Source organism: Carcharodon carcharias, chromosome 5 (genome assembly GCF_017639515.1).
Source record: "Carcharodon carcharias isolate sCarCar2 chromosome 5, sCarCar2.pri, whole genome shotgun sequence".
NCBI lineage: Eukaryota > Metazoa > Chordata > Chondrichthyes > Lamniformes > Lamnidae > Carcharodon > Carcharodon carcharias.
In genome coordinates, this window is record NC_054471.1 from 130,076,353 (window position 1) to 130,097,040 (window position 20,688).

General features: G+C 43.0%; 1 protein-coding gene across 4 annotated transcripts in view; it reads right to left on the minus strand.

Moving 5' to 3' along the window:
• Nucleotides 1-20,688, minus strand: part of LOC121278260 (synaptotagmin-like protein 2) — a 206,545-nt gene that overhangs the window by 19,280 nt on the left and 166,577 nt on the right. For all 4 annotated transcript variants that reach the window (XM_041188501.1, XM_041188500.1, XM_041188499.1 and 1 more), the window contains 4 exons: nt 18,674-18,768; nt 18,121-18,240; nt 11,182-11,357; nt 865-967 (listed from right to left, as the gene is read on the minus strand). In XM_041188501.1, coding sequence (XP_041044435.1) covers nt 865-967; nt 11,182-11,357; nt 18,121-18,240; nt 18,674-18,768 — 494 coding nt within the window. The remainder of the gene's footprint in view (nt 1-864; nt 968-11,181; nt 11,358-18,120; nt 18,241-18,673; nt 18,769-20,688) is intronic.

The following is a 20,688-nucleotide window of genomic DNA, read 5'->3' on the forward strand; positions in this document are numbered from 1 at the left end:
CAACCCATCATGTCTGCACTGGCTCTCTGAATGAGCAATTCACTTAGTGTCATTCTCTTGCCACCTCCCCATAACCCTGCATTTATCTTGTTGAAGCACATACAAGCATGAGGATGTTGAGAAAAATTCCATAGAGTATGTATTCTTAAGTGGGTATGTGAATTATCCAAAGTCTGAAACACTAATGCTGTGTGAACGTTTTAGTGGTTAAAAATATAATATTAAGAATAAAAGAAGTCTACATGGGGTTTCAATTAGGCTTGCAACTCCTATTTGATACAACAAATATTTGGCCAAACAACCAAAAGTACAAAAGTGTGTTGGCACTGTTCAATTTCTGTAGTTTCCTCATGTCCAAGAGAAAATGCTCATTCCATTGCAGAAAGCTGAAAGATTGAGTAAATCCCATGCTACCCAATTTGAGTGGTTTAGTATTCCACTCTCAAACAAATGTCCAAATCTCAAGATTGGATGTTACACAGAAAACATGTTTCTCTCAATTTATTAGGTTTTCTCAGTGATCAGTTGGGTTAGTGGTGCTGTGCAGGAAAGAAATCTTTCTTCTTTGGACATGGGGTTGTGTGGTACGGAAGTACATGATAATATGATGATAATGTGGCCAATTTAGATCAAAATTTCTGTTAGCCACTGTAGACTAATATAGACAGTAACTATGGCAAGCCCATGGCTCAAGCTAGTGCATCTTCCTGGGTGCAGGGATTAGATGAAAGCAAACAACATGGATTATGGAAGTGTGTTGTGGGGGTGTTTGGGGGGGTGGGGTGGAATACAGATTTTCTATGTTTTAGAATAATTTGCAGATGCAAGATAACCAGCAAGCTCTAATTTTAAAAAAAAACTTACCTTCAGGATTTCATTATATTGTGGATTCAGTGTAGCTTTCTTTACAGATGACTTGCGTTTACTTGGTCGTGAGCGGTCAGGAAGGAGGTAAGTTTTTACATACCTATTTGAAGAGAAAAATAATCTGTATAAGTACAGGTTTCTGGGATTCTTGTGCATATGCTATTTATCAGTCTATAACCTCAATCTCTGGCACCTCGATATGTTTTAATATTTTGAATTTCGATAATATTTTCAAACAGGGGAATTCTTGTTCATAATAAGCAAGCTGGGAACAACTTGAATACATAGAAATTTATATCAAAGGCATCATTACTTGGCCTCTCAACACTATTATATCTGTTTGGAGATTTTAGTTGTAATAAATATAAACCAATCAAGCATTATATAACATAATGATAATCCTCTGATAGAATTCTCCTCAGGCATATAAAATCAATTGAGGTTGTCTTACATATGATGGAGTACTTGTTACTTTTCCATAAATTCTGGTTGAACTAACAATATTTACTGAGATTACAGCTGACCATCATAAGCTCCATTCCACGTAAAAAAGCTTTTAGTGGCAGCACCTTTCAAATTACAACAATTCTTTCTCAGTATATTTTCTGTCTCATTACATCTTATCACTGCTCATTGCAGAGATGTTTAGTGCCTATTTATTTCTGTTCTCCTGAAATATTTTGCAGCTTGTTATTTCATGTGCAGCAAAGACTAGTTTCAAATCAAATAATTTGATTTAGTTCCGGTCATAGTTGACTAAGCTCATTATAAACATTTTAGTGCCTCTGATATACATCATGTATGTTTTTGCCTGGGCATTTTCCCTTCCTTTCCTTGTCTCTTAATGGCATACACAATTCTTGAGCCAAGAAAATGATCAGGTGTTTGCTAATGCCAATTTGCAAGCAGATACTAAAAGTTGTATGAAATTAACCTACGAAATTCCTGGTCCAAGTATCCCTGACTCTATGTAGTAGATGCACATGATCTCTATTCATTGCCTTTTGGCAATAATGAAGCTGACATTTGGAGTTCACCAAGTAATGAAATTGTAGGCTCAAACCTGGACTCCCCCAACAACCCCATAGTCTCTGAAACTGGCTGCATTCACAAAGTTTATCATTACAGAAAAGCTGTTTTATAAGCAAAAGTTAGTTACAGCAATTTTAAGAATTTCACGAATTCATATTCTCAATGGAATCTGACTAGTTTTGTAGATATTTTTAAGCCTATTCTGACCATATTTATATCTCCACCATCAAGCATAGTTAAAGGCTATAACAGTACCCCTACATAATATGGTCTTCCTGCTGTGCAGTTATGAAATGTGTGATAGATATATCAAAGAATCATACCATGTACTTTTAAAATTTCCTTTTCCTTTATTTGAAATGCAGTACACGTAAATGGAAAATGGAGGCTTGCTAAATACAATAAAGGGCCGTAGCTTCCGGCTAGCATCAGAAAGTGCTGGCCCACAGAAATGAGAAGAAACAAACACATACAGTTACTGTTTGTGCTGCGTTCATCTATTGAATCAATGAGCGGAATAGTCTCAGGTTTGCACTGCGGGGTGGTGGCCGGGAAAAATGATATTTTACCCACCGGCCACAATGGCAGCTTTTCATGACATATCACTCCAAACCTACCACGTTAATTATGCATTCCTGGGATACACACCGTTTTGATGGCGAGCAGGTTCCGATTTGCCTGCCACGCTGTCACCTCATCACACCAGACGCCACGTTTAAAGTACAGCTGCGCTCCATGCTCCCAGCCCAGGACTGCAGCAAAGAAGACATGACTCTGAAAGGCAATTGGACTAAGGCCCTTGAGTGCCTTTTGGATGCTGTGGAGGCCCGCTGTGATGTCCTCTACCCCCACTCTGGCTGCAGGAGGGGAAGCAACATTATCACTCCAGCATGGTAGGCAATGGCAGTGGTGATCAATGCCACTGCTGTACAGAAGAGGTTGGCCATCCAATGCAGATAGAGGATGAATGATCGCATCCATGCAGCCAGCTCATTCATCACTCTAAATTCACACACTCAAGCCGATCAGGCACTTTTTAAAATTCATTCATGGGATGTGGCCTTTGCTGGCTGGGCCAACATTTATTGCCCATCCCTAATTGCCCTTGAGAAGGTAATGGTGAGCTGCCTTCTTGAAATGCTACAGTCCCTGTGGTGTAGGTACATCCACAGTGCTGTTAGGATGGGAGTTCCAGGATTTTGACCCAGTAGCAATGAAGGAACGGCGATATATTTCCAAGTCAGGATTGTGAGTGACTTGGGATCACCACCACCTGGAAGTTCCCCTCCATCTACCCTTGTTCTTTTAGATGTTAGTGGTTGTGGGTTTGGAAGGTGCTCTCTAAGGAGCCTTGGTGAGCTTCTGCAGTGCATCTTGTAGATGGTACACACGGCAGATACTGTGCATCAGTGGTGGAGGGAGTGAATGTTTGCCAATCAGGTGGGCTGCTTTTTGCTGGATGGTGTCAAGCTTCTTGAGTGTTGTGGGAGCTGCACTCATTCAGGCAAGTGGGGAGTATTCCATCACACTCCTGACTTGTGCCTTGTAGATGATGCACAGGCTTTGGTGAGTCAGGAGGTGAATTACTTGCCACAGGATTCCTAGCGTCTGACTTGCTCTTGTATCCACAGTATTTGTATGGCTGTCCAGTTCAGTTTCTGGTCAACGGTAATCCCCAAGATGTTGATAGTGGGAGATTCAGTGATGGTAATGCCATTGAACAGCAAGGGGCGATGGTTGGATCCTCTCTTGTTGGAGATGGTCATTGCCTGGCATGTGTGGCATGAATGTTACTTGCCAATTGTCAGTCCAAGCCTGGATATTGACCAGGTCTTGCTGTATTTAGACATGGACTGCTCCAGCATCTGTGGAGTCACAAATGCTGCTGAACATTGTGCAATCATCAGCAAACATCCCCACTTCTGGTGGAAAGAAAGTCCTTGATGAAGCAGCTGAAGATGTTTGGGATGTGTATACTACCCTAAGGAACTCCTGCAGTGATGTCTTGGAGCTGAAATGACCTTCAACAACCACAGCCATCTTCCTTTGTACTAGGTATGACTCCAACCAGTGGAGAGTTTTACCCCTGATTCCCATTGACTCCAGTTTTTCTAGGGCTCAAGATGCACTGCAGCAACTCACCAAGGCTCCTTGGACAGCACCTTCCAAACCCACGACCACTACCATCTAGAAGGACAAGGGCAGCAGATAGATGGGAACACCACCACCTGGAAATTCCCCACCAAGCCACTCACCATCATGACTTGGAAGTATATCGCCATTCCTCCACTGTTGCTGGGTCAAAATTCTGGAACTCCCTCCCTAACAGCACTGTGGGTGTACCTACACCACTTGGACTGCAGTGATTCAAGAGGGCAGCTCACCACCACCTTCTCAAGGGCAACTAGCGATGGGCAAAAAATGCTGGCCCAGCCAGTGAAGGCCACATCCCATGAATGAATAAAAAAGAGTTACCTGCCCTTGAAAATTACGCTGACAGTTCCAATCATTGAAGCTGCTTGGGTCCTGCATCGAAAGACTCCTCGGGCCCCAGTGAAGTGCAGCTCTGGTGGATACAAGGAGGCCACGCTCCCTTTTTTAGTTGGTCAGCGGATTTCAGATATGAGGGTCGGAGGTCAGGGGTGGGGAGGGTCAGAGATCAGGAGGATGGAAGGTGGGGGGGGGTTGGATGTCCGGGGGTTGTGGGGGCTTGGAAGGAGTTGGGGTGCATGGGGGTACCACAAGCTTGGGGAGGGTGGTGTCAGAAGTCGGTGGGGGTCAGGTCGGGCCTGCGAAGGCGATTGGAGGTTGGGGGGGGGGTTGCTGAGCCAGGGGTTGGGGAAGGTGATTCCTTGTGAAGGGTGGACTGGAGTGTGGGGGGAGTCACGCTGGGGTCAGTCTGGGTGTTTACCATACTTATCCAGAAGTTAGAAAAGGTTTTAATTTTTCTAACTTTTTAAGGGTAACTGTTGATGTACTCCTGTCCGAACCATCCAAGGGTTGCGATTTAAACCGCATTTTCAGATGGTTCCCAGTGCAGCGCAATTGTCCAGAGGAATTGTGCACTTCTGGGCCAATTGCAGTGCAAACCCTTACCTGGGAACGTCCGAGAAGGATTTCCCAGTGCACCTTTTGGGTAACCCCAAACCCGACACTGGGGAGCTCGGAAGTTACGGCATTGTTAAATAAACTTTTCATGTCATGAGTTAAAGATACTGTACAGTCTAAATAAATCCTAATTGGATATTCATTAGGACTGCTTCATAAAAAACTTCAAGAAGCATCAGTAATTAAATCTATTCAGGGATTATTACAAATTAGCTAGTTATCAAAAACATAACTCGTCATTCACCCTGTTCAATTGGCTCAATTGCAGGTTTTAATAAGGCTCAAAGAGAAAGTGCCCGAGGAAAAATGCCCATTGCCGACTGTGAATTGATGTGCACAAGAAAACCTATATCAATTGAAAGGAGGCTCAGGTCTTCTTTTAAGAGCTGACAAATGCATATCTATTGACTGTTTTAAGTAAAACACCTGAGATAAGAATCAATCTGAATTACACATAACTGCTAAATGGAACAAATTTCAATTCTGTGTCATCAGCAATTAACAAGTAACACCAAGCACTCAGCTGGCTTACACATAAGAACATAAGAAATAGGAGCAGGAGTCTACCATTCGGCCCCTCAAGCCTACTCCATGAATCAATACGATCACGGTTGATCTTCTACCTTAGCTCCATTTTCCTGCCTATCCCTCATATCCATGGATTCCCTGACAGACCAAAAATCTAATCTCAGTCTTGAATATACTTAATGATGGAGCATTCACAACCTTCTGGGATAGATATGTGAAGCTATCAACCGTCTCCAGCGCCACATTGTCAATGCTGATAGGTGGAAGTATTGCAACACCATGGACTATGAGTTGTCTTCCTGATGATGATGGCCAAACCAAACTCCCTACTGGTGTGAAAGAGCCTAATCATTTACTGCTGAAGGTGATCCTCAGTATGGAATTTAGTATGGTATTCTCAGCATAGAGTAACTCTCTGATGAAGACTTGGCACACTTTTCTTTTGGACCTCAAGTGGGCTGAACAGTTTTCTGTCAATTCTGGTATGTAAGTAGATACCCTCTGTAAATGAACTGTAGAGATATGACAGCAGCAAAGAGAAGAATATGCCAAAGAGTGTTTGTGCCAGAACACAACTCTCTTTGACCCCGCTGCAGATCTCAAAGGGTTCCAATGATACCCCATCATACCTGACTTTGCCCATCATGTTGTCATGGAAAGAGGAGATCACACTGAGCAGCTTCAGCGGGCAGCCATTTTCTCCAGCAGCTAAAATAGACCACCTCTGCCTGCCTGATCAAATGCCTTGGTGAGATTGATGAAGGTTACGTAGAGTAAAATAGGTCTCCTTTGTTCAAAGCATTTCTCTTGCAGCTGCCGGACTGAGAAGATCAGTTCAATTATATATCTCCCAGACCTTAGGCCACACTGGGATTCAGGGTAGATGCACCCAGCCAGGATCTGACAAGGGCAATATGGGCAAATACTTTTCCCACAATGCTCAGCAGGGAGATAGATACCTTGATAGTTGTTGTAATCGTTGCAGTCACCCTTGTTCTTGTACAGGGTCACAATCTTTGCATCAATCATATCATAGAACACTGCCCCCTCCCTCCAGTGGAGACAGAGAAGTTTGTGTAAGTGCTGCAGGAGTGCTCGTTTCTGGTGCCGGATGAGTTCAGGTGGTATAGCTTTGCCCATGGTAATCGAATCAATATCTCTGTGAAGCTCCTCCACTGTGGGGTTTGGTATCCAGTTCCTCCATGACAGGTGGGCTTTCTATGGTGTTTAGGGATTCCTTGGTGACAGTGTTCTCCCCACAGTACAACTAAAGATAGTATTTCAGTCATTTCTCCAACTGTTTAATGCAGTCAATGATGGCCTCCCCTAACTTTTTTCTCAATGGAGCTTTTTTTTGCTGATGGACCTTTTGCAGTTTTGATCTGATCATACACACCCCTAGTAATCCCAGCATTGAAGGACTTTGGATATCCTGGCAAAGTTGTAACTAGTGATCGTTGGCACAGCACTTAGCAATCTGTTGGACCTTACTTCTAGCAGTTCGTAGCACATCCAGAATCTTCTTGCTTGGATCTCTTATAATTAATGAGAGTGGATTGCTTGGGTACAATGACAGGGTAATTACAATATTAGCCTCAGGCCAGTCAGTGTTTTACTGCTCTTGCTTCCCATATTTTGAGAGCGCTGATATTAGTTACCTTAAGTTCTTCACTCTTATTATCCCTTTGGTTAACCTCTATTTTTGGTATATAATTTATGTCCTCTCCTGTGAAGTCAGACACAAAATATTTGTTCAAAGTCTCTGCCATTTCCTCATTTCCCATGATAATTTCTCCTGTTTCTGCCTCTAAGAGACCCATGTTTCCTTTAGATAATCTCCTCCTTTTGACATACTCATAAAAACTCTTACAATCTCTTTTTTTAATATTAATGGCTAATTTACTCCCATATCATTTTTTCTCCCTTATAGCAACTTTTGGTTACTATTTACTGATTTCTAAAATATTCCCAATCCTCAGACTTACTACCATTCTTTTTAGTCTAATACTATTCTTAAATTCCATAGGAAGCATGGATGAATCGTTATCGCTGAATTTTTGTTAATGGAATTTATGTTTGTTGAACTTTTTCAATTGTTTCTCTAAAGGTCTCCCACTGTTTATTTATTGCCATACATTTTAGTCTATTTACCCAATCAACCTTAGCCTCCCTAGCAAAGCTGGAGTCAATGGGAATCAGGGGGAAAATATCTACTGGTTAGAGTCATACCTAGCATAAAGGAAGATGGTTGTGCTTATTGGAGGTCAATCATCTCAGTTCTAGGACATCAGTTCTAGGACATCACTGCACAAGTTCCTCAGGGTAGTGTCCTTGGCCCTATCACCTTCAGCTGCTTCATCAATGACCTTCCTTCCATTAAAAGGTCAGAAGTGGGGATGTTGGCTGATGATTGCACAATGTTCAACACCATTCGCGACTCCTCAGATACTGAAGCAGTTCTTGTCCAAATGCAGCTAGACCTGGGCAATATCCAGGCTTGGGCTAACAAGTGGCAAGTAACATTCATACCACACAAGTGCCAGGCAATGACCATCTCTAACAAAAGGGAATCTAACCATTGCCCCTTGACATTCAATGGTATTACCATTGCTGGGAGTTACCATTGTCCAGAAACTGAACTGTACTGTCATAAAAATACTGTAGCTACAAGAGCAGGTCAGAGGCTATGAATCCTGTGACAAGTAACTTGCCTCCTGACTCCCCAAAGCCTGTCCACCGTCCACAAGGCACAAGTCAGGAGTGTGATGGAATAATCTCCACTTGCCTGGATGAGTGCAGCTCCAACAACACTCAAGGAGCTTGACACCATCCAGAACAAAGCAGCCTGTTTGATTGGCACCCCATCTACAAACATTCACTGCCTCCATTGCCGATGCACATTGGCAGCACTGCAGGAATACGCCAAGCTTCCTTAGACAGCACCTTCCAAACCCAGACCACTACCATCTAGAAGGACAAGGGCAGTTGACACATGGAGGAGAACTTCCATGCTGTGGTGTTCCCAAGTCACTCACCATCCTGACTTGGAAATATTTCGCTATTTCTTCACTGTTGCTGGGTCAAAATCCTGGAACTCCTTTCCTACCTAACAGCACTGTGGGTGTACCTACAACACGTGGACTGCAGTGGTTCAAGAAGACAGCTCACTTTTACAAGGGTAATTAGGGATGGGCAATAACTGCTGGCCTAGCCAACAATGCCCACATCCCATGAATGAATAAAAAAAAACCTTTTCCTCTCATACCTGCATAGCTGGCTTGCTTCAAGCTTATGATTCTTGTTTGGGACTCGAATATGACACTTGCAAAATTAACATGGAATTCAATTATATTTTGATCATTCTTTTCCCCAGAGGAAGTTGACTATGAGATTACTAACAAAACCTACTTCATTGTGCAGTACTATATCTAAAATAATTTTATCCCTAGTTGGTTTCACAACATATTGGGCTGAATATTATGGCAGGTCCTTATTACTCATCCTCACCTCCCACCCATTAGAAACATCAGTTGCAAACCTACTGACTTTAGCAAAGGCTGTTCTGTGGTATGAAGCTGTGCTGGCTTTAACAAGCTGAGTGTGGGACTTGTGCCCCTCATTGGAAGTCTTGCCCTCGTGAGCTGTTGGCCAATCAGATTTTGGAGCCCAGGTGGGGAGGCACAATGTGGGGTACAGGGTACAGCCTACAGCCTTAGTGGCGGGGGTGGGGGGGGGAGGGGGTGGGGGTTCCCCCCAATGTGCATTTGCACCCCCAAATGATGCATCCCCCCTTCCTTCCCACCCTTTTACTAACTGTAGTGAAAAAATGGCCTTCCTACTCTTGCCTGCCTTCCACTGCAAAGCGTAGTAAAGGGCCATTAATTGGTCACTTAAGGGCCCCAATAAACCAAAGGGCAGGCAGGCTAGTAGCACCTTCCCCCTCCGTATTGTGGGAATGGGTAGGGGGTGGGTGGAAATGCAGTGGGCTATATTTTATGTGACCCCTGTGCTGAAAACACCAGTGGGGGCCCCAGTGGGGGCCTGTAAAATCCAGCCCATTGTTCCAGGAAATTCTCATGAAGGCATTCTACTCATTTTCTACACTACTTCTGCCAATCTGATCTGTCCAGTCGAGATGAAGATTAAAGTTCCCTACAATTATTACATTGCCTTTGTCAAAAGCTCCAATTACTTCTTATTTACTGTTCTATTCAATGGTATAACTTGTATTTGAGGGCCTATAACTCCCAGCAGATTAATCCTATCACCACCTATACTGATTCTATTTCCTGATCTTCTGAGCCAAGATCCTTTCTCACTACTATGTTAATGTCATCCTTTATGATCAGTGGTACTCCTTTTTCATTCTGTCTTTTTGAAATGTTATATACCCTGGGGGCAGCATTTTCCCATCACCAAGTGGGGAGGTGAGGCCCAGGGCCCACTTACTGACGTAAAATGACGCATGGTGATCGCTGAACTGTCAAAGGCCTATTAAGGCCTGTTTAAAACAATTAAATGAGCTGCCCGTCCAACCTCAAGGTTGGCGGGCAGGTGAAGAGCCCAGGCGGCCTTCACATATTTCATGGAACCTCATCCATGGGAGGGATGAGGTTTCATGAAGTGTTCAAAAAAAAATCAGTAAAATTTTTTCCAAAATGTCACATGAGGGGCCAAGTTTCAAAAATTTAAAAGTCTTTTATTTAAAAGTTTAACACTGAAACAAATCTCCCTGAGGTACCTCCGTTCCTCAGGGAGATTGCTGAGCTCTTTCACACACATGCGCGAAAGAGTGCAGGGAACCACTCAGGAAATTCCTCCCCCCAACTGCCCGCACAGGGAGCGCACAGCGTTTCTGGTCGAGTGTTATGATGGGCGGGCCTTAATTGGCTCGCTCACGTAAAATAGCAGCACGGACCCAACTGGGTTTGCGCCCGCCCCCGCACAACACCCCCCCCGCCACCCCCCCCAAGCCTCTGATGGAGGGAAACTTCTGGCCTGGAATATTTACTTCCCAAACTTGGTCATCTTGTAACATAGATGTGGCATAAACAGATGCTACACATCAATTTAAGAATCCTTCTGAATATCCAAAAAGTTGACTTAGTCTAATTTCTCCCCAGTAAATTGCCATAGGATATTTTGTACCCAATTATAAATTGGTGTCAAATGTCATTTTGCTTGAAGAGTAGGAGCTGTGAACACCAAGATCCCTTTCACTCTACTGTATATGAACTGAATTTTGAACTTTTTTTTTACAAAGCTGGTCAAGCGAGCAATAAACTGAAAACCACAACTAGATGATTCTTAACCTACTGAATGAACAGAAATAACATATTGCTTCGATGATGGGGCTAAAATAATCAAGCCGTTGCTTCTATTGTCTGCTTTCCAAAATATGTCTGGCTCCTATAAAGCACACCAATTGGGCACACATTAATTGTGCCAAAGTAGTTTAGACTTTGAGATTTGTCCTCCGCTAATGAAAGCTAAATATCAAAATTTTAGACGTGGGCTGTCTTTCACGAAGACCATATTTTATTTGTTATGATGTCAAATCATCCATGGCCATGTTCAATTTTTAATTAATTCATCAAAATGCTTGCAATAGTTCCAAAAAAAAATGAAAGGCAAGAGTTTGCTTACGGATCGGAGGTGTACTTTTTGATGTTAGCTACAGCCAACCCTCGACACTGTATGACTTGGATCTGGAATTCTTTTTTTGCTTCTTCATAGTGCAATTTAAATTGTACAGCTCCCTGAATTGGAATATCTCCAAAATCTCCAGCATCACTGTATAGGCTCTGCAAACTGCCACTCAGCTAGAACAATATAAGAAGAAAAATCAAAATTTTATTCTAAACATGAAATCCCAGAATAACAAACCACTAATACAATCACTCTAAGGTACAAAGAAGATATTACAAAGGATCACGGAATTCTAAAATTATTAAATAGCCTGCTTATTGATTTGTATAGCTGTTTAGCAGTAAAACCAGAATGATCAACAATTCATATTGCTTCTTTATAAATGTCTTTTCTGAAGTTAGAAGGCAAACAAGGCATATTTTGCCAATGGAATTAAATATATATTTTTGTCATTTGATCTCAGGATGTGGGCAACACTGGCAATACTGTATTTATTGTCCATCTGCATCTACCCTGAAAATGTGTTACTCTGCTCTCATGATGGTTCTCCCCATTTTGATCTTAGAAAACTGCTCTAGACTTTAACCCAGAGATGATGAAGGAATGATGATATATGTCCAAATAAAATGTGACCTGGAGGATAACTTGGCAATGAGGGCATTTCCTTAACCTTTCTGCTCTTGTTCATCCTGGTAAGTGAGGCTACAGTTCAAGGAGGTGGGAGGGTAGATATTACACGGGAGCAATGAAGCAAACTGCTTTGTCCTGCATATTTTTGAGCAGTATTGTGACTTTGTTTATCAGGTAAGTATCAGTATTCCATCAACTTTTTCCCCTTTCTAGTAGCCTTGATGTTGATTTGGCTGGTCCATTTCAATATATGGTCAGTAAGTCTCCTGTAAAGCCATGTTAATATCCCATTGCTAGCTGTCTTGGCAACTGAGTTGCTCAATAGACCATTTCAGAAGATATTAAGAGTCAATAATGCAATTTGAATTAATGTGGAATACAGGCCAAAATGATTTGCAGTGTATTAGATATAAGTGAACTAACTGGATTTTGCAACAATCAACAGCTTCCTTGTTCATGTGTTTCTGATGCCAGCAAATAAATGACCACCCTTTAGAAAGGCCAGCCTTCATTTAGTCAAAGCACCCTTGCCTCTGGTATAGAAGAAACTTTGGTACTTAACCTAGACTGACACTTCAATGCAGCTCCGAGGGCATGTTGCACTGTTGTTGGTGCTCCCTTTCAGATAAGATGTAAAACTGAGGCCTCAACAGTCTGCTCAAATGAACATAGAATCTCCTATGAAATTGTTTAAAGAAGAGCAGAAAAGAGGTGTCCTGACAAACATTGAATCCTTATCCAACACTATTAAAACAGTACATGGTCATTTATCTCACTGCTCTTAGTGGTACTTCATATTGTTTGACTATTACAACATTTACCCTTCTAAAATATTTGATTGACTTTGAAACACTTTAGCACATCATAAAAATGTGATAAGTAATATATCAATGTAAGTTCTTCCTATTTAGTTGCACAACATTGTGGAATTTGAACCTATAACATATATTTACTGGCCCAGTACTATAATCACAATACCATTATTAAATTCCAAACATGCTCATTGTATTAATGAATATCTATTTATATAGCAACATGCTAGTTTTTTTTGCAACTACTGTATGGCTTTTGACAGCAGTAGAATTGAAATTTCTAAAAATTTATCATATGGAATAAAGTACCAGTACCTTACAAAATGCAAGCACAGACATCAAACATTCACATTTCTTCCTTAGCTTCCTTTTACAAGTCCCCATAGAGACTGGGTGTTTCAAGGCTGTGAAAGCTGCTGCTTTCAGCCTCCACAACAACCATCCCACAGCCCCCACCCTCCCAAGCACCACCTTTCCTGTGAGGCTGATTGGAGGTGGGGTGGGGTTAAAAACACTGCTTGTTCTGTTGGTGTTTATGTGTGATTTTGTTTTCTCCCCTCCCATTCACTCTTCCCCTTGCTCTGTTCTGTTTAAAAAGCTGTTCATCTGTGTTCTTCGAGTTTTGGCAAAGGGTCTGTACATCCATACGTGCAACTTATTAACTTCTATGTTGCCTCCACAGTTGTTGTTTGACTTGCGGAGGCTCCAGCATTTTCTCGTTTTCCTTCTTGTTCTGTTGGTTCAGTGCTGCCTCATACTGGTTGTATTCAGTAGAGTGGCAACAGCAATATCCAGTTTTTCAGTCCCTATCAACTAGGGGCGCAATTTTCCAAGCCTGCTGGCAGCGGCCTTTGGCATGTGTGGCAAATATGGTGCAAACTGCTTCACGACGACATGAAGGCAGGTCGTGATCGTCTGCTCAGCCCGCCAATGGTGGACCGTGTTTCCCACCGTCGGTCGGCGGGGAGCTAATTGTAATACATTAGCATATATTTAAAAGGCCATCCGGCCAGGCTTTTGGAACTCCGCCGGATTGTCCATCTACATTGGCGGGAAAGCACGCTGACGTGTTTCACAACAGCACGCAGGCGACGTGCACTTGGCGGCCTTTACTTTGGGGGGAACTGAGGTGAGTGAGCAGCAGCGTTCTCCACAGCTCGCCCATTGTTTACAGGCCTCAGGGGCGCCGGGGGGCAGGGGAAACTGATGCCTGGCCTCGGAGGCGACTGCTGAGGGAAGGGGGTGTCTGGGGTGAAGTGCTGGCCAGACTCAGAGGTGTCTGTTGCCAGTGTTGGGGGGATTGGGGGGGGAGGGGGGGGTGGGGGGGGGATGTCAAGTGCCGCCCTGGCGCTGCATCCCGCACACAGGCTATCAAGGTGGGGTCAGGGTAAGCGAGGGAAGTGACCACACATTAGGGACACCTGTATAAACTAACCATGCCTCTGCAATTGAGAGGGATCAGGCTCAGCCACAGTGATACGATTGGGGTTGGGCTCCTAGCCTGCCCACCCATGCAAGCAACGCGGTGGCACCAAAGGGCTCCATACCTTACCCCCAACCCTCCCTGCCACCCCACCCCCCTGGCACAGACATCAAGACCACCGCCACTTTATTGGACCGCGGAGCAGTTGGACTGCGCACGTTGTACAATCTCCTCACCAATGCTGGCCATGTAGCAGTCACTGCTGGAGGTGCTCACAGCCCCTTGCAATCTCAGCAACTCGTTTTGGACCAGTGTGCCCCATGTCACAGGTTGTCAGGGCAGCCATGCAGCGCACTCATCTCTAGCCATCTGAGGGGTGACCAGTACTCTCCAGGAAGCATTAAGGAGTGGTCACACAGGATCAGGAAAGGTGCTAGGTACAGCCATGATAACCACGTCTCTCTCTCTTTCATGCTGCAGGAGGACCACGTCAGGATCATGGATCCTGGTGACCTAGCTGTATGCCTGTTGGCCTACAGGGACTGTAGAATTTGGAGGAGAGAGCGACTGAGGCCCCTGGCTGTGCAAAGGCAGGAGCAGCAACCTCATGAAGAGGCAGCAGGGGCTCCTGCACACACTACCCAGGAGCGACAGCGAGCCGTGGTTAGTCGGCACCTAGTGACACCCAGGGTCTATAGATACTGTCTGCCATTTCTGAAGATGACTGAGAGCCAGTGTCGCTGACGACTGCGCATGTCTTGGGACCTGGTAGCTCACATCTGCCACTTACTGCAGGACTTGGTACCAAGGGGACATGGAGGGCATCTACTGCCAATGGCTGTGGAAGTGACTGCGGCGCTCGATTTCTACGCCAATGGCTCCTTTTAGGGCTCCACAGGTGACCTCTATGGGATTTCACAATCCCATTTCACAAATGCATCCATGAGGTCATGGATGCCATCTTCTCCATGGCACACAGCTTTGTACGTTTTGCCCAGGATTGGGACAGCCAGGATGCAAGGGCCATTGGATTCACCCTGATCTTGGGATTCCCACAGGTGCAGGGTGCAATTGACTGCACTCAGGTGGCGTTCAGGTTTCCATTGCTACACTCGGTGGACTACATCAACTGCAAGGGCTTCCGCTCACTGAATATGCAGCTGGTATGCGACCACCAGAAACACATCCTGCAGGTATGTGCACGGTTTCCAGCAAGTGTGCACGACGCCTACACCCTGAGTCGCTCGCAGATCCCTGAAGTCTTCCAGGGTCCACAGAGGCTGCAGGGATGGCTCCTTGGGGACAAGGGCTAACTGCAGAGAACGTGGCTGATGACACCCGTGCGGCGGCCTCAGACTGCAGCAGAGCGATGCTATAATGAGGCTCATGCAGCTGCTCGCAACTTTTTGGAGCAGACCATCGAGATGCTGAAGATGTGGTTCTGGTGCCTGGACTGGTCTGTAGGAGCCCTGCAATACAGTCCTCAGAGAGTGTCACGCATCGTCGTCATCTGCTGCGCCCTTTACAACCTGGTGCTGCAACCAGGACAAGATCTGGCTGAGGACGAGATGGAGGAGCTGGAGGTATCCTTGGGTGAAGACGATGCTATGGGGATGAGGGTGAGGGGCTCCTCGGTGCTGACAATTATGGGGATGGGGCTCTCACACTGGCTAGGCGAGGCAGGGGCGCTCATGAGACCCTCATAGCTGCCAGATTTGTTGAGAATGATGGCGACATGCAGTGTGGTGACTCCATAGATACTCACATCACAGTTATGAATGTTTGCCTCCAGTCTGGCTTATGGCAGCACGAATACCCTCTGAGAGAATGCTCCTGTCATGGAGATACAGTGGAGGCTCAAATAGTCGCTCAATTGCAGGAGGATGAGGATGACATGGAGCGAGGGCACTCCATAGATCTTCACACGGCCTCTGAGAATGTCTGACTCCTGTCTGACTGAGGGTAGCTGACTTGCACTCCATGATCAGGGCCATCTCAGAGACGCAGCCATGAAACTTTAGACACATCTGATTCTACGTCCACCTTCAGCACCTCAGCCCTTCAGGAGCTGGTGCACAGAATCATTGGTCACGTGATGCACTGACCACCGCTGCCACCTCCTCCCAAGCTGGGTTGGTGACTTTACTGCCCATCCTGCAGCCAAAGCGGGGGTAGACTACTTCCACGGCATCCAGCAGTCGCCCGAGGGGGGCTGCAGTCTTTTTTCCTTTGCTGACTATGTCTCCCAGGCAGTGGTGGTGAGCTAGTGGCAATGATCACTTTGTTGGCGGCTGCCTTTTAAAGATGGAAGCTGGTGTGATGCAACAGTGGGATGATGGCGGGCGGGCAAATGAGAGCCCGCCTGCCATGGAAATGGTGCGTTTTGCGGGAGTGAATAAATAATGAGGCGGGCTGCAGACAATACAGCGTGAAAACCCACCATTTTTGTCAGCGGGTAGGAATCCATTTTACCTGCCTGCTATTGCACTTAGTGCAATTCTGGGGAAATTCCACCCTAAGAGTGTGCCTCATTCAAAACTGTTTTACTGAATTCTCTAACAGCGCATTTAATTGACTAGTAATTAAAAAATAATTCATTCGTACAGTGCCTTATTACATTGAAATGCTACAAAGTACCTTACAGAATAAAATACTTTTAGACTGTTGCAATGTAGGCAAACTAATTAAACACAACATGTTATTTAAAGGAATTAAGGATTAGAGATGGCAAGATGCATGGTAATGGAATTACTTTTTCTATTGTTACCGTACTTGCTGTTTCGATATTTATGTTTTTGATTCAATGGTAGCACTCTTGCAATTTGAGTCAGAAGGTTGGGGGTTCAAGACCTACTCCAGGACCCGACCACATAATCTAGGCCAAGGCATGAATGTTTTTAATCCATTCCTAGGGTGGGTGTGAATGGAAAGGTCAGCATTTATTGCTCAACCCTAACTGCCCTCAAGATGGTAATGGTCACCTGCCTTCTTGAACTACTGTAGTCCCTATGGTATAGATATTCACAGTGCTATTAGGGATGCATTCCATGTAGCATTGAGAAAGTGTTGCATTGTCTTTCATATGAGATATTAAACCAAGTTGCTGTCTGTCTTCTTGACTGGATGTAAAAGATCCCACAATAGCATTTGTAAACCAGGGAGCCTGCAGAGTGTTTTGGTTAATATTTCCATCCCAGTCACCACAAACAGATCAACTAGTCACTCATCTTATTTACACCTTGATCTATGCACAGCTTACCCAATGCATTAAATTACCAAAATGTATATTCTTCAGGGAGAATGATGAAGGGGTTCATTGAGATGGAAATAAGAAAACACAGAAACATTTTAAGAAGTTGATCAGAGGGCTCAAAAAGTTGGAAGAATCAAAATTCTGTCAGGATCATAGCCCTTAAACCTCCAGGGAAATACAAATTGGACCATTGAAGCCCTTTGTGCTTCAAAATTCAAAACTCACCACTTCAAAAATTTAATTTTTATGTGCATCAGTATTTTTTTCCCTTATAGTGAAATATTGGATAAAGGTATAGCTGACATTATGGCAAGTTCATGTCCAACTGCATTCCCATTGTGACTATTTTTGCATGTCATAAGCTTTCTTCTTCAAATGCTGATTTACTTGCTTTGCAGATCCAACCATTTCTAATGTTTATAAGCTTCAGATTTCTTGCATTCACAGTTTTGCTGTTTATCTCATAAATTAGTAATCAAATTACAATACAAAGTAGTCTTGCTTGGCAGCAACACAAAGTTTGTTGTGTAAGCTCAACATTAGGACCAACCTGAGTGAAGGAGGGCGCAACTCCTTCCTCCATGGGGGCTCATGTTAATTTGATTTTGATTAACTCTTAACATACATTTCAATTTTACCATCCATGTGAAGCATGGATGGTTGCAGTGCGATTGTGATAATTATGGCATTTTAGTATTCAATCAAACAACTGGCCCTTATGCAAAATCTGCATACTTGCCTTAATAAAAATAACCATATAGCCTGTTTAATTTTAATATAGTATGAAAGCACCTGAATGTATTCGCAGCTTGACTCACCTTGCAAGATTGCAGATTTGAACCAACATACACATCTGTCTGCTTCAGGATGTCTGACCCAAAGCTAGATTCAGATGTTAAATCATCAAAATAATCATATTCTTCATTTTGTGGATCATTCTAACAAGAGAACAATAATTAGAACAAATCAGTAAGTCTATTGACATTTTTATGATACAAGAAAGCCTAACATTAATTTTTCACACAAGATGGATTTTATATACATTAATAAAAAAAATGTTCTGTACACATCAATAATAAAACAAATGTTCAACCCCAAACCAACGAGGGGCTTTCCATTTACTGTGCAAGAATGGGATATGAACAGAGCATAGAACTTTTAAGACAAACATGACCTTTTTGACATACACCACATGAGGGGATGCATTATTTGTTGTTGGCGCCATCCCAGAGCTATAATTTATTCTTCAAGCAATGCAATATTTTCAGGAGCAAATTAATATTTTTCATATTTATACAGTAGTATTGGACTACCATTGATTTCTTATGATGCATGGCAAGGTGAAATAGTTCATATTCTTCGAAAACTTACTGATGGCAAAGTAGAAACTGAGACTTCACTGGGAGTTGATAGTGAGGAGGGTTTATTTGTTTTGACACTGAAGTCTGAAGAATCGTTACTAGGCACTGAAATTAGGAATAGAATATTTAACAGTTAATCATATAAATCCAGTTTAGCCTCAAGTACTTATTAGTCAAATACTTGTTGTAGATACTTAGAGTTAGAGGCAGAATAAAGCTTTCCCTATTTTATCATTTTAAATCTAACCACAAAAGATTATTTCCTATTGCATTATTTCTTCCTTCTTCAAATAAACCATGAATATCCGAAGTCTCAACAAAACTCATCAGCAGCAGCATATTTCCAAAGGAAAAGGAAATCAACATATTATTGTAATAATCCCATCGCCACCACCACAACTGAAGATACTGCTGATCAATACATTGATGAAGCTGAAGGGATGAGGAACTTCAGTTATGAAGATAGATTGGAGAAATTGGGACTGCTATTCTTGGAAAAAAGAAGGCTGAGAGGAGATTTAGAAGTATTCAAAATCAGGTCAGAATAGATAGGAAGAGACTTCTCCCACTCATGAAAGGATCAAGAATGAGAGGGCACAGGTTTAAAGTAATTGGCTAAAGAAGCAAAAACAAAATGATGAAAACTTGCTCACAGAGCAAATGGTTAAGATCTGGAATGCACTTCTATAGGCAGGTTCAATCGAAGCATTCAAAAGGAAATTAGACTGTATCAGAAAAAGAAGAATGTGGATGGTTACATGGAGAAGGTGGGAGAATGGCATTAAGTGAATTGCTCATCCAGAGAGCTGGTGCAGACACAATGGGCCAAATGGCTGCCTTCTACACTGTAACAACTCTGTGATCCTGTGATATCTAATCAGGCAATTCTAGCCATGTTCTCTTGTGTACTGCCTAGCCTACACAGAGTTCAGTGCTGAAAAGTATGTGCATGGTGCAGTAATTCATGGAATGCTAAGGATTTATTAGTCAAATACTTTGTTGTAGATACTTAGAGTTAGGGACAGCATAAAGCTTCCCCTATTTTGCGGTAATTCATGGAATTCTAAAGACTCCTATGGCAGCTGTAGCACTTCTATGAGGCCTTGGCAAGAAGGTAATTGTGGGGCACTGTAGCACTGTTTTTTAAACTCCAATCTTCTATCATTGCACAATATCCGTGGGAAGACGGCATTTATTAACCTGCCTTCGCTTTGCTTCTCAATGTTAAGAAAGCATTCAACTTCATGGAATAGAGCTATTTATTTCAAAACTCGTGACATTTAGCCTTGTCTTTATCAAACAGCAAGTTATGTGGTATGCAATGTAATGGTTATTATTCATTATGCCATTCTCAGGCGCTTTCTTAACACTCTCGGGATAAGCCTATTCACTTTATTGTTTTTTTGTATTTAACTCACTTGCAAAGGCATACTTAGTAAAGCAGTAGATAAGCTCCACTTTGGTAATCCACATAAGTTAATGCTCTTTGTGGAAGATTTAATGTTAACCAAAGCTATTCCAGAAACCCTTAACCTAGTTGACTCCTTTTGCTCTTTCATTAAAAACAAAATAAAAGGGAGAAAAGCTGACATCATCATTGTCATCAAGATATTTCATTGAAACCCAAAAGTGAATGTATGAATTATTAATAATAGTTATAATTAAAATCAATTATCAGAACTTTTCAGTTCGACACTTGATCCCATAACAAAACTATTGACTTCAGTTGAAAGGTAAATTGGGTGAGTGCATAATGGTGGCTGATCTGTTACTGCTTGTTTTGCAATTCAACTGCAGCAGGGGTGCATCTCCTGAGTACATTATCTATTGATTTTTTTCAATGCTATTTAAAAGGAGGGATAATGGGCCTGGTTAATAGTTTCAAAGCTGTATATATTTGAGACTCTCTAGAATTTCCCAGAGTGTATTTTTTTACATTTATTTTTGGGATGTGGGAGATGCTATCAAGGCTGCATTTACTGTCCTTCCCTAATTGTCCTGAAAAGGGGATAGTGGGCCTTTTAC